Source organism: Lepisosteus oculatus, chromosome 23 (genome assembly GCF_040954835.1).
Source record: "Lepisosteus oculatus isolate fLepOcu1 chromosome 23, fLepOcu1.hap2, whole genome shotgun sequence".
NCBI classification, from domain to species: Eukaryota; Metazoa; Chordata; class Actinopteri; order Semionotiformes; family Lepisosteidae; genus Lepisosteus; species Lepisosteus oculatus.
Window position 1 is genome coordinate 1,995,816 of NC_090718.1, and position 14,475 is coordinate 2,010,290.

General features: G+C 52.3%; 1 protein-coding gene across 2 annotated transcripts; it reads left to right on the top strand.

Annotated features, from left to right (window-relative positions):
* The first annotated feature begins 1,936 nt into the window (after positions 1-1,936).
* Positions 1,937-14,430, top strand: casp2 (caspase 2, apoptosis-related cysteine peptidase). 2 transcript variants are annotated; one of them, XM_069182793.1, is made up of 11 exons: positions 1,937-2,275; positions 4,043-4,193; positions 4,828-4,986; positions 5,987-6,059; positions 6,524-6,615; positions 7,216-7,395; positions 7,871-7,999; positions 8,915-9,005; positions 10,009-10,155; positions 10,248-10,357; positions 10,455-14,430. In XM_069182793.1, the coding sequence occupies exons 2-11, from the start codon at positions 4,044-4,046 to the stop codon at positions 10,587-10,589; spliced, it is 1,266 nt and encodes a 421-aa protein (XP_069038894.1). In that variant the 5' UTR covers positions 1,937-2,275; position 4,043; the 3' UTR covers positions 10,590-14,430. The 2 variants fall into 2 exon arrangements, with proteins under 2 accessions (XP_069038894.1, XP_069038895.1); XM_069182794.1 differs by having other exon boundaries at positions 5,990-6,059.
* Positions 14,431-14,475: the final 45 nt, after the last annotated feature.

Here is a 14,475-nt window from a genome sequence, read left to right on the forward strand (position 1 = left end):
GGATACAGTGCCAGCAGGGGAGAGAGACTGAGGGCAAGGGAGAGCAGGAGGGGGGACAGGGAGAGGAGCAGGGAGAGGAGGGGGACAGGAGAGGAGGTGGACAGGGAAGAGTAGGGAGAGGAGCAGGGAGAGGAGGGGGACAGGGAAAGGAGGGGGTCGGGCAGAGCAGGAGGGAGAGGAGGGGGACAGGGAGGCGTAGGGAGAGGAGCAGGGAGAGGAGGGAGAGGAGAGGAGGACAGGAAAAGGAGCAGGGAGAGGAAGAGGACAGGGAAAGGAGGAGGTCGGGCAGAGCAGGAGGGAGAGGAGACGAAGGGGAGAGAGGTAGGGAGAGGAGGCTGGACAGTGAGCCCTGTGTTCGAGGTGGAGTGAGCACCCACAGTCCCAGTGGAGGACCCTGGAGCCACCCGAGCGACCGACACCTGGCACTGCACTCGGGGCTTCAGAGGTATAGCGCCTACTTTTTGGGGTGTGTGACATCTCTCAGCCCCTTTACAACGTCGTACGGGAACCTTACCGGTCTCCATCGCTTGTGCCGGTTTGTGCCTTTGAAAGAAGCGTTTGTGCTGCTTTTGTTGCCGAGATATAGCGCCTTGTTTTCCCGGTGATGACGTCACCGTGCACGGTGACTTTGAACCCCCAGTGACCCGTCTGCCGAGTTCAAGCGTCTGTTACCGGTGCGAGAGGAACAGCTCTTCAGGTGCCCGGGTGGGCGGCGGCGGTGGATTTTGCATTTAATATCGGTGTCTTCTGTGCGTTTGTGTGAGCAGGAGAATTAGATTTGTCACCAATATCACATACCCTAATAAAAAAAAAACGCGCTATGGTATCTCGCAATTCCGACTTAAAAACACCCTATCTGGGTATCTCATGTCCTGATATGAGACCTGTGTTGGGAGAGCCGTGCCAGGGTGGCATGAAAGCAAGGCGCCAGTCGTGATATACGCTGCCGCGATATACATGCGATATGCATGGGGTCCCTATCATGACATGCTGCGGAGGTCTTGTCGCGATGGTATCCCACAGTTACGCGTTTGGCATCAGCTGTCACGGTAGGGAAAGAAAAGGAAAACGTGCCTTAGAAAATAAAACCCACAAATCTTGCAATCACGGTGCTTTTACGTACAAAACCAAGGCGCTATATCTCGGGAACGAAAGCAGCACAAATGCTACTTTCAAGGGCACAAACGCAGCACTAACGAATGAGGTGGGTTTCGTCGTTTGTGCTGTCTGCAGGGGGGCAGCTTCACGGAGCTTTTACCTGCCTTTAAATATTCAGCGGACTTGAGCACAACATACTGCACCAGATGAACGTGCACGCACGTACGGGGTTCAGAGGCTGGAGTAAACGCATCGCCCCAGGGGTCATGTCGAGTGAGGCGCCATGAGAATAAAAACTGCGGAGGTATTACACTATTAAGTTCTGAAGATCGTGTCTGATCCTTCACGATGCTTTGAAATTTGTATGAAACCCACTATTCTATTTGTGAGACGTTGTGACAGCAGGGGCGACCACATTTGATACGTTTCCCAGCGGCAACGAACGTGTAAATTGAAGTCGGCCAAACATTATATTGTACGCCGTTTGTTTGTCCCTGTCCCTTTAACAGCCTCCCGTTTTCCCTTTTAGGATTCCGCGCCTTTTCTTCGTCCCCGCCCCGCCTACGTCAGCGGGGTTTTCAAACCGTCCTCAGTCAAACGTCTGGTCCCTCCTCCTGGCTAGGCGGTTGGTTCCTGCCCATGTCACTCGAAACGTTCCCTTGCCTCCCATTGGCTGATTTGGAAAGGGTCCGCGGCAATTCAAACAGTCCAAGGGCCGCCTCTCCCCCTGCCTTCTCAGTACTCGTTTTTAATTGGGCCGTGCCTATGTCTGTCAGAGCCTCCTCCCCGTTCTATTGGCTGAGACGGACGGTCCTCCGCGCTGTTGGGTCCCGCCCCCTCTGGTGTGTGCGCGCGAGGCGGCGGAGGGGGGGGCCGGATTTGTTTTGCTCTCGGATTCCGAAGATGTTCGTTAGTTTTTAAAGCTACACGTTTATTTATTATTTTTTTAAACGAAATTATTTCAGTAACGCGGGCCACAGCATGAAACGCCGGGGTGTTTTGTTGTTATTATTATTTTTATTTTTCCCCGCAGCCCGCGTTCTCGTCTGGTTTCCGTGAAGAAAGCAAAGCTAAACTGTGGGCGCCTGGGCGAGTGATGTTTCCGTCTGGGAACGGTTTTTTTTTAAAATATCGTCTCCAGGGTTTTTTTTCTTGGTAGTTTTAATTTTTCTGTAAGGTAAGGACAAAAACCCCACAGAGTTTATTTGTATCCGCGGTATTTCAGCCGTGAGGCGGTGGTGAGAGAGAGAGAGAGAGAGTGGGGCGGCCGTGTCCCGGAAGCGGCCACCTGGATTTCAGCGAGACCGGATCCGCCACCGCCGCTTGAGCCGAGGGCCCCGTGAGGAGGTGCAAGGACACACCTGTCGTCCCTCGGCCTCCTCCAGCTCGCTTCCCCCCTCCCACCAGCAGGGCCTGGGCCTCGCGTCCGCTGCGTGGCCCACCCCCCCCCGGGAGCGCCGTGTGCCGTGCGGACGGTGCAGCGCGGATCAGGAGTTTACACAGAGGGTGGCGGGAGTGTGGAACAAGCCCCCCTGTTGTGGAAGCCAGTACTCTGGCTTCTTTAAGGAAACAGCCTGACGAGAGCCTGGGATCAATTAGCTGTTAACTATCAGAAGGCTAACCTTTCTTGTCAAAGACAGGTGCCTACAATTAAGCAGCTAATTAAACCGTTATTGGCAGTCATTTAAAACTGTTTTGTTTCAGTAATTCTATTTGCTGTTGGAGAGAAGCTGGGGGGGGGGACAAAGCTCAGGAAGGCTGGGGCCCTCCAGAAGCTGGGTCAGACAGCAGGGTGTTAAACTGGGGGCTGTGTTCGTGAGCTCTTCAGCCGGGGAGACCCTGCGAGACCCAGCCCGGTGATTGTTACAGTCAACCATGAAGTCCCTCACTCCGGCTAACCCAGAACGGGTTCAGCGTAAACCCCGTTAAAGGTGGGGGTGGGGGGGTTGGATTCGGGAGAAACAGGTCGTCTGGGGGGGCAGGGGTTCCCGATTCGGGTCCGTGGGACCAGGCTGAGCTCTTGACTGGACCAGCACCTCGGCCCGGCTTTACAACCTCCGCGGGGGTTCTGGGCCTTCTTCCGCTTTCTTCGAGAGCGGAGGTTGTTCATGTTCAACCCCCAGCCCCCAGCCAGGAGAGGGTCACACAGCCTGTTGGATAGGGGATGCCAGGGGACCTGCATCGCAGACCCCTGGTTTATTCGTTATCTGTCTTGATCGTGAGCATAATTGAACACGTGAAGTCCTCTTTGGTGTGGCTGATAAACGCGTTGTGCAGTTCTGGTGACGACTGCTTTACCAATAAGTACACACGGTATCTCAGGTATGAAACATCAGGCACCTGTTCCACAGCACCGTGCTCCACTCCAGGTTGTAAGATCCGCACCTCCGCGCGGACTGACTAGAGCAGGCGATGAGCTCGCAGTGGAGATGTGGGGTGTAATTATCGAACAGTTTTTTTTTTTAATTTTTGGCTTCAGCGGTGCAGTTTGTCCCGGAGCACCGATTCCCAGTCCCATCCTGGTGACCCCCCCCACACCTACTGCTTTTTGTTCCAGCTGAGCCCCGCAGTTCCACAATCAAACCCCTTCGTTCACTTAATAATCAGATGAACTTGGAACTGTTTGTCCCCAGCTCAAAAATGCAACTTCAATGGAAGCAACTTCTTCGACGAGGGCAGGCGTCAGTGATCTAATGAAGGTGGGCTGGAATGAAAGGCGGCGGGTGTGTGGGGCCCCAGGAGCACGGCACGAGCGTGCAGGCAGTCAAACCTGGATCCTGGCCGGGCGATTGCTCTGTGATGTGAGCTGTTGTCACAGTCCTCCTTGTTGCTTTTAGTGTTCCATTGGAAACGCATCTGTCGGATGGTGCTGTACTGCTGTTCCAATATCCTTCTCTCCCTGGGTGACGGCGTGTGTTTAACACTCTCTCGCCCCGCGTGTCAGGATGAAGAGTCCGTGTGGGATGCTGCCGTACCACCGGGAGGCGCTGCGACGGTGTTCAGTGGCTTTGTGCAAAGACCTGGTCATCGACGAGCTGGTTCAGCACTTGCTGTCAGACAGCATCCTCACCGAAAGCATGGCGGAGAGCATCATGGTGAGTAGAGCCACGTGCTCTCTGTCCAGGAGCCTTTGTGCGTCGGATCGCCTTTACGTGCGCGCTTCCGCCCCCCGTCTCAGCAGAGCTACGTGTACAGGTGCCGTACACACATGTATCATAAACTAGGGGAGCCCTGGTCCTGTCAGTCTTAAAGGTCACCTTCCAGCACCAGTTGGTTAAAGACTAGGAACATTTGTCAGTCATTGACCAATTACACAAGTAACATGCTTATTTAAAGGAGCTCGTGTCCTTGAGGATTGAAACATATTCAGGTTTGTGTTATAAATGGTCTCTGAATTGCTCATACTGTGATTGTCCTAATGTCCAGTACTGCTGGGTTATGAATTCTGGCACATGAATTCGGCCTGAGAAAGTAAACTTTCTCTGTCTGTCTGTCTGACAGTAAGGTTGAGACCAGTATTTGTAGTTGAAAACGGGAGGAACTTTGAAACAATTGTCCTTGTTTGTCTCTTCTTACGTTTTTCTGCCTCTGTGTATGCAAGTGACCAGATGAGGCTTTTTTAGAGTGCAGTTGTAAAGCTGTGTGGGAAATATGAGGAAAATGCGCCTTTAAATGTTATGTTATCTGTGTCTTTATTGCTCTACCTTGCCTGCCTCTCCCCCCTCCCAGGCCGACAAAACGTCGTTCCAGAGGAACAGGGCTCTGCTGTCCCTGCTGCCGAAGCGCGGGCCGCAAGCCTTCGAGAGCTTCTGCACCGCGCTGAGAGAGACGGAGCAGCAGCACCTGGAGAGCATGCTGAGAGACCGCGCCGAGAGGCAGAGGGGCGCTGTGAGTGGGGCGGGGGGGGCAGGCTGAAGGAACTAGGGGGTCGAGTGTGAGGGCAAGAGAGCTGAAATCAGGCTTCTAGAAAAAAGGCTGAGTCCCTGCGGTGACAACTGTACTAACAGACTAGCTGTCATTTCACAGGGACGGGGCTGAGTCTCTGCAGTGACAACTGTACTAACAGACTAGCTGTCATTTCACAGGGACGGGGCTGAGTCACTGCAGTGACAACTGTACTAACAGACTAGCTGTCATTTCACAGGGACGGGGCTGAGTCTCTGCAGTGACAACTGTACTAACAGACTAGCTGTCATTTCACAGGGACGGGCTGAGTCACTGCAGTGACGACTGTACTGACGGTGTCCTTACAGAGGGACAGGCTGAGTCCCTGCAGTGACGACTGTACTGACGGTGTCCTTACAGAGGGACAGGCTGAGTCCCTGCAGTGACGACTGTACTGACGGTGTCCTTACAGAGGGACAGGCCGAGTCCCTGCGGTGCCGACTGTACTGATGGTGTCCTTACAGAGGGACAGGCTGAGTCCCTGCGGTGACGACTGTACAGAATGTGTCCTTACAGAGGGACAGGCCGAGTCCCTGCGGTGCCGACTGTACTGATGGTGTCCTTACAGAGGGATAGGCTGAGTCCCTGCAGTGACGACTGTACTGAATGCATCCTTACAGAGGGACAGGCCGAGTCCCTGCAGTGACGACTGTACTGACGGTGTCCTTACAGAGGGACAGGCTGAGTCCCTGCGGTGACGACTGTACTGACGGTGTCCTTACAGAGGGACAGGCTGAGTCCCTGCAGTGACGACTGTACTGAATGTGTCCTTACAGAGGGACAGGCCGAGTCCCTGCGGTGACGACTGTACTGACGGTGTCCTTACAGAGGGACAGGCTGAGTCCCTGCGGTGACGACTGTACTGACGGTGTCCTTACAGAGGGACGGGGTTACCGCTCTGGTAATTGCAGGGGTGACAGTGACTTTGCTTTGTGTGTTTCAGAAGTGTGGGGACTTCCCTCTGCCCCTGCCCACACAGGAGGACACCATGAAGGCCAAGAGAGCCAGGACACAAGGTGAGGGTCTGCCGTACACGCGCGCCACTGCTCTGCATGCAGGTACGGAGCTGCACTGCTACACTACACACACTGGCCCCGGTGTGTATAAAGGTTCCTGAAGTTTGCATTTCATTTTATGGGGTTATTTTCAAACTGCACTGTTAGGTGCTGGCTCATCTTATCTATTGATAACGTGTTCAGACTAAGTTGGATTCCTATAACTTGCCCGGTGATAATTGACCATTACCTAAGCCCATTCCTAAGACACTGGCATCACAGCCGTTAGCGTGAATTAGGAGAGATAGCAAGATACTTTGGGTTATGGCTCATTTCTAGCTTGTCCTGCATGGTGTGAGAGTGTGAGTCTAACACATGGGTAATAATCGCAGCAGCTCGGTGTGTCTAAAGTGCCGAGACGCAGCGCAGTGCAGCAGCAGGGTGTTCCCGCGGCAGTGACGTTCTCGCCGCTGTGTGGCTTTCAGAGACGATGGAGTACTGCCTGGACGCAGACGGGCCCACTCACATGGGGGTCTTGGCCTGCGCTGAGGACTTCTACTTCAAGCACTGCCAGCAGGTAACCGGCCTGGACCTGGGCGCGGCCCCCAGGACACCCCGCCAGAGCCCGCGGATCCAGTAACACGGCGTATTTCAGAATGATTACAGAAGTGCAAATCCCCTTCCAAGTTTTTTTTCTTTGACTCCAATATCCCCCTGGACGTTTGCAGACTGAAGTACGGCGTTCGAGTCTCGAGGCCGCTGGCCGCCCAGCGCGGCGCTGTGGGCGATTCAGCGCCAGCGCCGGCGCCTTCGCTGCGATTCCCACCACGAGCTGGGCTCGGGCACGCCCTCTCTCCTGGGGTTGGAGTCCTCACGCCCGCAGCGCTTGTGCTGATGTCCTGGGCTTGGGCAGGGGGGTGCATACACTTCCAACACACTGATATTTACAAGCAAGGACTGTCCTGCGAGTGGACAGTGAGTGACTCTGTGAGGTCTTTTTGTGGTTAAACAGCAGTTTAATTTTCACCCCAGTGGTGCTTTGTTCTGTGTTAATTTCCAGGCACCCTAGCTGTAGTGGAGTGTTGATTTTCTCCATGTCAGGAGCCGGCAGCACAAACTCTCTCCTTGTTCGGTGCTTGTCTCAGCTGCCCCGCCTCCCCACCCCTCTCTGTTTCAGTCATACAAGATGACCTCTCGTCCCAGAGGGCTGGCGCTGGTCATCAGCAACGTGGACTTCCAGCCCGTGACCCCTGACCTGGAGCCGCGGGCGGGCGGGGAGGTGGACGAGGAGACGCTGTCTCGGCTGTTCACCGAGCTGGGCTTCAGGGTGACCCTCCACCGGAACCAGACTGCGCAGGTACAGCGTGGAGCTCCGGGGGCTTGTTCAGCACTCCCTCCTCCTCTCCCCTCTGCCCCTTCCGCTTTCTCGGGCCGACAGTTGACGACGTGCAAGTCGACCGGCAGCAGCGCTGGCATCTTCTGGCCTGGTGCGATCAGAGCTGAGCGGCTAAGCACAGCTGTACTGGGTCACACTAGGCGGCTGAAAAAAGTGCGTTATGGTCAGGACAGAAAAGATTACAAACAAGATGGTGCTGTGCTATGGGAAGCACTGTCCTTTGTACGCTAGTCCAACGGGTCCCGACTAACAAGACCTGTTGCGTCTCAGTGCTGTTTGCTGTGCAGAAGGGAACAGTCTGGGGAAAAGTGCAGTCCTGCCCCGCCTGCTCTGTTCCTGCTCCTCTTGTGCATCACACGCTCTCTCTCCCCGTACCGCGCGGCGTCACTGTGCCGTGGCTTGCCTGTATGAACCTCTCTCCCCGTCTCGCCCTCAGGAGGTAAGGGCCAGTCTGGAGCAGTTCTCTCAGAGCTCGGAGCTGCGGGCGGTGGACTCCAGCGTGGTCTGTCTCCTCTCTCACGGCGTGGAGGGGGCAGTCTATGGCACTGACGGGCAGCTGGTGGAGGTCTGTCAGCATTCCCATGGTCTGTCCGTTCGTGTGTTGGTTTGAGTGCCTTGTCAGTGACCGTGTCCTGTGTCTGTGTGTCTGTCTGTCGGGGTCGGCTTGAGTGCCATCGTCTGGCCACGTCCGTTGACACGGTGCCTCTTGTTTGTTCGCATCCCAGTCAGTGGCAAGCCCCTGTCTCTGTGTCTGAATTTCAGTCTGCACCGGGTCTGTTTTTCCAAGCAGCCTGCAAAATACCCAAGTACTGGTGTGACGTAATCAGCTGCTCTTTCTATATCCGGATCTGTCTGCATTTATCAGTATACCTCTGTCACTCAAGGGCTCTCTTTCCCTGTAAGAGGAATTCAGTAGCATTCTCCCCGCATTTCTCCTTCCCTGGATGGACGGTTCACCGTCTCTCTTCCTCTGCCTGAGTAGTTCAGTATCACTCTCACTGCATCTCTCTTCCTCTGTTTGGTCAATAAATATCAGTCTCGCTGTCTTCCTCTTCCTCTGCACGAGTACTTCAGTATCGCTCTCACTGCATCTCTCTTCCTCTGTTCGGTCAATAAATATCAGTCTCGCTGTCTTCCTCTTCCTCTGCACGAGTACTTCAGTATCGCTCTCACTGCATCTCTCTTCCTCTGTTCGGTCAATAAATATCAGTCTCGCTGTCTTCCTCTTCCTCTGCACGAGTACTTCAGTATCGCTCTTACTGCATCTCTCTTCCTCTGTTCGGTCAATAAATATCAGTCTCGCTGTCTTCCTCTTCCTCTGCACGAGTACTTCAGTATTGCTCTATCACTGCATCTCTCTTCCTCTTTTGAGTAACTGGCTGTTGCTCGCTCTCTCTCTCTCCTTCTGTATGGAGAAGTGATGATCACTCTTGCTCTGCACAGCTCACTCAGTCTCTCTCTCTCTCTCCCTCCCCCTCAGCTGGACTGGGTGTTGGAGTTGTTTGACAACGCTCACTGCCCCCAGCTCCAAAACAAGCCCAAAATGTTCTTCATACAGGCCTGCCGGGGAGGTAGGTACTCTTGTGGATCTGGTTTTACCTCTCACTAGCAGGACATTCTCTGATACTATACTAAGCCAAGAATTAAGCTAATACTCTAGCTAAGAATTCCTAGGTGTTAAGCGCTGGGCTGACTACAGAAGCCCTTGTGTGCCCTGTCGGGCAGTCAGCTGCTGGACGGACAGGGCTATCGGCTCCTTCCCCCGTTTACTCGGGGAGCCCCTCGGGCTGCGGTGGCTGGTTTAGGGATGTCACGGTGTGAGATTGTGATGGTACGATTATAGTCTCCGGTAATGTCACGGTTTCACGGTTTTACGTTTTATTTTCCAAGTTATTTATTATGAGACACTATGGAGGGAAAAACGACACAAAGCGTCGCATAATTAAACATTTTATAGTTTTTTAGTTCATAACGTTCTGCAAATAAAACACGTAAGCCCACTTTATATTAAAAACAAAAACATGACGGGGGAAAAGTAGGCACATTTCAGAATTCACTGTAACTGCCTTGAGAAGCCAAAATAATGCAGTATCTGATGGTGATTAGATGTGTTTGAACCTTTGACAGCCACTTTTTTTCGGCACGTTTTGTGAATTGGGTATCCGTCGTCTTCCACTTTCCCCAGATCATTTTTTAGATTTCCCAAGTGCTCCCACACTGCCGACTTAAGGAACTTTCTTGGTGGGTACTGAGGCGTCGTATCCCTCTGTCATCTTCACAGCACGTCTGCTCTCTGTAGGCTAACTGAGGTGTTGTTGGGCTAGCCAGCTGAGCAGAGCTGAGCCAGGCACCCCACACACACACACGCCTGTGTCCTGAAGTTTTCAGGACAACATGGAGCGCGAGGCTTCTAAAATACAATTTCAACCGGAGCCTCTAAAAATTCTCAGGGTTCGGAAACCGGGCCGTTTTTAATCGTGGTGGATAGTGAAACCGGTCAATCTCCCCATCCCTGGGTGGGTGTGGTGGGAATCCCCTGCGGTCTCACCGCGGGCCCCTCTCTCTTTCTCCCAGAGGACACCGACAGCGGCGTCGACCAGTCCGACGGGCCGGAGCGCACCTCCTCCCCGGGCTGCGAGCAGGGAGACGCTGCCAAGGAGGTGGTGAAGGTCAAACTGCCCCAGAGGTCGGACATGATCTGCGGGTTCGCCTCCCTGAAAGGTGAGACGCGGAGCTGGGTGGGGGTGGGGAGGGGCCTGCGTGTGTTCCGCCTCCCCCGGCGTGGACTGACGGTCTCCGCGTGACTCCTGCAGGCACCGCAGCCATGAGGAACACCAGGAGAGGCTCCTGGTTCATCCAGGAGCTGAGCAGCGTCTTCAGACAGAGGGCCAGAGACAAGCACCTGGCCGACCTGCTGGTGGAGGTAGGGAGGACCGCTCCTCCGAGTGCAGTGTCCGTGCCCTCCCCGGCCCGGTCAGTGCGCCCGGATTAAGGGCTCCCTCTTTCGCCCCCTCTCGCAGGTGAACGCTCGCATCAAGCAGAGAGAAGGCTTCGCCCCAGGGACGCCATTCCACCGCTGTAAGGAGATGTCGGAGTTCACCAGTTCGCTCTGTAAAGACCTCTACCTGTTCCCAGGGTACCACCCCAAACAGTGACACTCGCTCCCCGTGTATCGACCCTAACACTCTATACACACTTGGACACCTCCAGAAACACTGATTCTCACCCGGACTGTGTCCTGGGCAGTGACCAGGACTGCCGCTTGTGCCCTGCTCTTCCGTGAATGTTCTCAGTATGACGTCCATGTTGGGGAAAGTATTTTCGGGGGCTCAGCCGGTGAAGGTGCCTGACTGAACCTTATCCTTAGGGCTGTCCCTCTCCTGCCTCTTGGTACCTCTTGCTGTGTCATTAGCTGTCAGTGTGACTGTGCTGGGGGCGCTGTGGGGCTCTCAGTGTTGTCGGTGAGAGAGATGGCTCACCTAATCAATCAGTCTGTGGCAGCTACTTGTTCTTCTTCTCCGGTGTGGCTCTGTAAAAGCCAGTCCGACTGTAAAAGTGGGAGATGCAGTGCAGTTTGATTTTGTGTTGGGGGTTTTTTAAATTTGAGATTTGCCAGTTATTTATGCCATGCACTCACCCGCTGGGCAGCTGTGTCCGGCAGGCGAGTCTGTGCCCTTCGAAGCAGGGTGCAGGTCTCTAGCTGACCTCTCTGCAAGCCGCTTTGTGCTTGCCAGGCCACCGGAGGCCTCGATCCTCGACACAGAGGATCCTGGTTAGTGACACGTCTGAACCGCGTGAGCTGCCGAGCTCAGCCCCTGCTGTTTGAGCCACTCGGGAACCCCCGCGGTTAGTCTGTTGAACCCCGATCTCAAACCCTCAGAAATACCCACTGGGGTGACGGTTGGTACCCTCGAGCATTTTGAAATAGCTCCCGCCGCGCAACCTGTCCTGCACTTAAGCGGTTTTGGAAAATGAGCGATTTCCCCTCACAGTCTTAGCCTTTTGAGTGAAGTGGAAAAAGCTCTTCCAGAGCCTCTCCACAGCAGAACCAGATCCAGAGCCCAGGCTGCAAGGAGGCAGCAGTGCTGACTGCCACCCCACTGTGTGTAACCCGGTGAATGTGACCCTCTGCCTCAGGTCTGCAGCTTGTGACGACTTACAGAGTCCTGCATGCAGAGTTTAGCATGGGAACATGGGGAACTTATCTGGGCAGGCCTGCAACTGGGGTTGCTTCTGAGACTTCCTTAGCACGGGCAGGATTTCTTTTTTTTTTTTAGTACGACACACACCAGTCGTTCCCACACCTGCTCCTGGAGGACCCCTGTGTCATCTGGTTTCAGCTCCAGCTGGGCCGTTCTCATTTTCTTGGTGGTGTGGACTTTTCTCTGCGCTCAGTCCTCGGAAGGCCTTCCATCAGAGACTGGGGACTGTTGTACGGTGTGTCGATTTTGTACATGGATATTGAGACAAGGCGCAGTGACTATTTTTAACATAGTGTAAACTGTCGGTTGGCCAGCTAATAGTCAGTAAGGCCTTGTGGGAGTTGTAGTTTTAGCAGACGTAACTACACCCCAAAAGTGTGAACTTGTCAAGGTTACAAAGGGCTGATGGAGTGTTCCACCTTCTGTCACAGTATGTACATACATACAGTATGTATTTTTATGCACACTGAAGGACTTGAGAAATGCAAAGCTTTTTGTTTTCTAATTGTTACTAACCCTGCCTAGAATGCTTATCTTCAGATATGGGCTGCTTCTCCGAAGTTATTCAGTGTGTATACATACAGTACATGTACTGTATATGTAATCTCCCAAAACTGGCATTGTAGGGATTTCTACCACAATGCATTTTACTGGTCATAAAAATCTCTTGTGTTTGTATAGGGATCCCAAAGCGCTTCACATAGAAGATGAGTCCCAATTGCTTCCATCAGGGCAGATATTAAGTGTGCCCTCACTGTACAGCAGTGCAGGTAGAGAATTGCTACACCAGTTGAATTAAGGGACAATTTTTAAGAGGCCAGATTGTATAAACCAAGGACCTCATCTGTAGGATGGTGACCACACTGGGGCATCATCTGGGTAAATTCTCTACCCTAGGCTAGAGCGCCACCTACTGGTCCATCAACACTGCTTATAGCCGCATCTTAGTTGTCCCTGAAGGTCTGGCCAGGCTCAGCCTTGCTTAGCTTCCGAGATCTGATAAAATCAGGCTAGAATGGGACAATGCTGCTGGAAAATTTCCAAGTGTCAGAAGCATCGTATTTTCTCCACCGGTATGACCCTAAACCAAGGTGTGTGGTGCCAACAGATTTGCAGGAACTGAAAACTCATAACATGAGAATTATCCCAGATGAGCTGTTGATGGAGGGCTGTTATTGCAGCTGAAGAGTGAAGTAATCCTGAAATTCGTGGAGGTAGTAGGTGATCTTGTATTAACAGTGACAGCACGCTGGTTCAGTAAGCTAATGATGCACACTTAGCGGAGATCTTCAGGTCTTGTGGATAGTTCTATCTGAAAAGTTGTTCTTTATTAGTATTATCTGAAATATTTGAAGCAAGTGGGTTAGGAGGAATGGTGATGGTTTATTTTTTTTACAAAAACGTTTGTATTGGGAAAAAAACAATCATTTTATAGCATGTCCTATCCAGTAGACTCATTGATTCAAGCTGCAGTGGTCTAACTGTGATCCTGGAGGCCTGGGGTGTCTGGAGGTTTTATAGTGGTCTTTAAAGCAGAAGCACCTGAAGAACAGCCTGAAATTTGTTAATTGGTCCAATTAAGGTAATAAGGAGCAGAGTGAGGTCATTAAGAGATGAGCTGGAATGAAAATCTACAGACGGCCTGTTTCTCCAGGACCACTGTTGGACTGCTCTTATTTAAAGCAATAAAAATGAAAATAGATTTTTACAAAGTTATGCATATCTCTGTACTGTAATTATTAACAGATTTCAAGTTGTTAAATGCTTCTTCACTGCCTCTATTAAACCAATGAGAATAATTAATATCTGTAATTTGTTTCCCTTTCCCTGTCCTGTGTCCTGCTGTACAGTTATACATGTCTCCCCAGTTGTCTGTCTTGTCCTATTGTGTGTGTGCATTACCAAGAGATTCTCTTGAATATTGTATTGGCCACACTGGCTCAGCTTTCTAATTGGCAAATTGTGGAATTCTTGAGTTTCCGTTCTTAACCACTAGTGTCTCCTCAAAGCTGCAGAGGAAGGGAGAGGCAGGGGGAGGACTATTACTGTAACGCAGTGCTGCTCTGAGCCCCATTGTTGACTCTTAATATCATGCTGAGCCATTTTCCCTCCCTGTCCTCTGTATGTGCAGAGAGCGAGAGGAGAAAACTGGCTAACAGCTCAGACTCCCGTCGCATGGTGATGTGATCCACTCCAGGTTTATAGTGTGGTCAATCGGACTCCTAGTACACAACAGACTCATCTACTCCAGGTTCTCTTGTAGGTGCAGGCACCAGGTGCTACAGATCTCAGGCTTATGTGATTTTATGCGAGTCTGAATAGACGAAGACTGAGTTTTAGCACTTTAAAATAGATTTGCTTTTTCCTAGAAGCGCAAGTACATAAGTCCTGAAATGACGATCCTTATTGGTTGCTCAGTGGGAGTTAAATTATTTTCCCTCTGATTTTAAACTTCAGTGGCTTTTGCGAACCCATAGCTGGGTCAGTGTTTGGGGATGGCTATGTTTCGTTGGCAATCTGGGGTCTTTCTGGGGCTGTTGTAGTGTCAGTTCAAACTCTTGACGTCCCCAAGCCCTGAGAGGCAGTTCATTGACACTTTTGGAAAAAACTGATTCCAACAGCCCCATCTTAGATTGAAGGCAGCTGTGTTGTCCCCCTCCATCCCCTTGCACCTCTCGTGCAAAATCTGGTTTTAACTTGCTCTCCAGCTTGAGGGGACTCCTGTGCGGACCATACTCCCTCTGACCATGTACTGCCAAAACCGATCCAATAAAGGATTTTTTTATTTGTGTAATTGGTTTTGGTGTTCTGTTAACTTTTCCAATAATTGAAAAGATGA

Coding starts and splice junctions, on each gene's coding strand:
- casp2 (XM_069182793.1), top strand. CDS start 4,044: ATGAAGAGTCCGTGTGGGATGCTGCCGTACCACCGGGAGGCGCTGCGA. Junction 4,194..4,827: donor GCATGGCGGAGAGCATCATG/GTGAGTAGAGCC, acceptor CCCCCCTCCCAG/GCCGACAAAACGTCGTTCCA. Junction 10,358..10,454: donor TGGCCGACCTGCTGGTGGAG/GTAGGGAGGACC, acceptor CCCCTCTCGCAG/GTGAACGCTCGCATCAAGCA.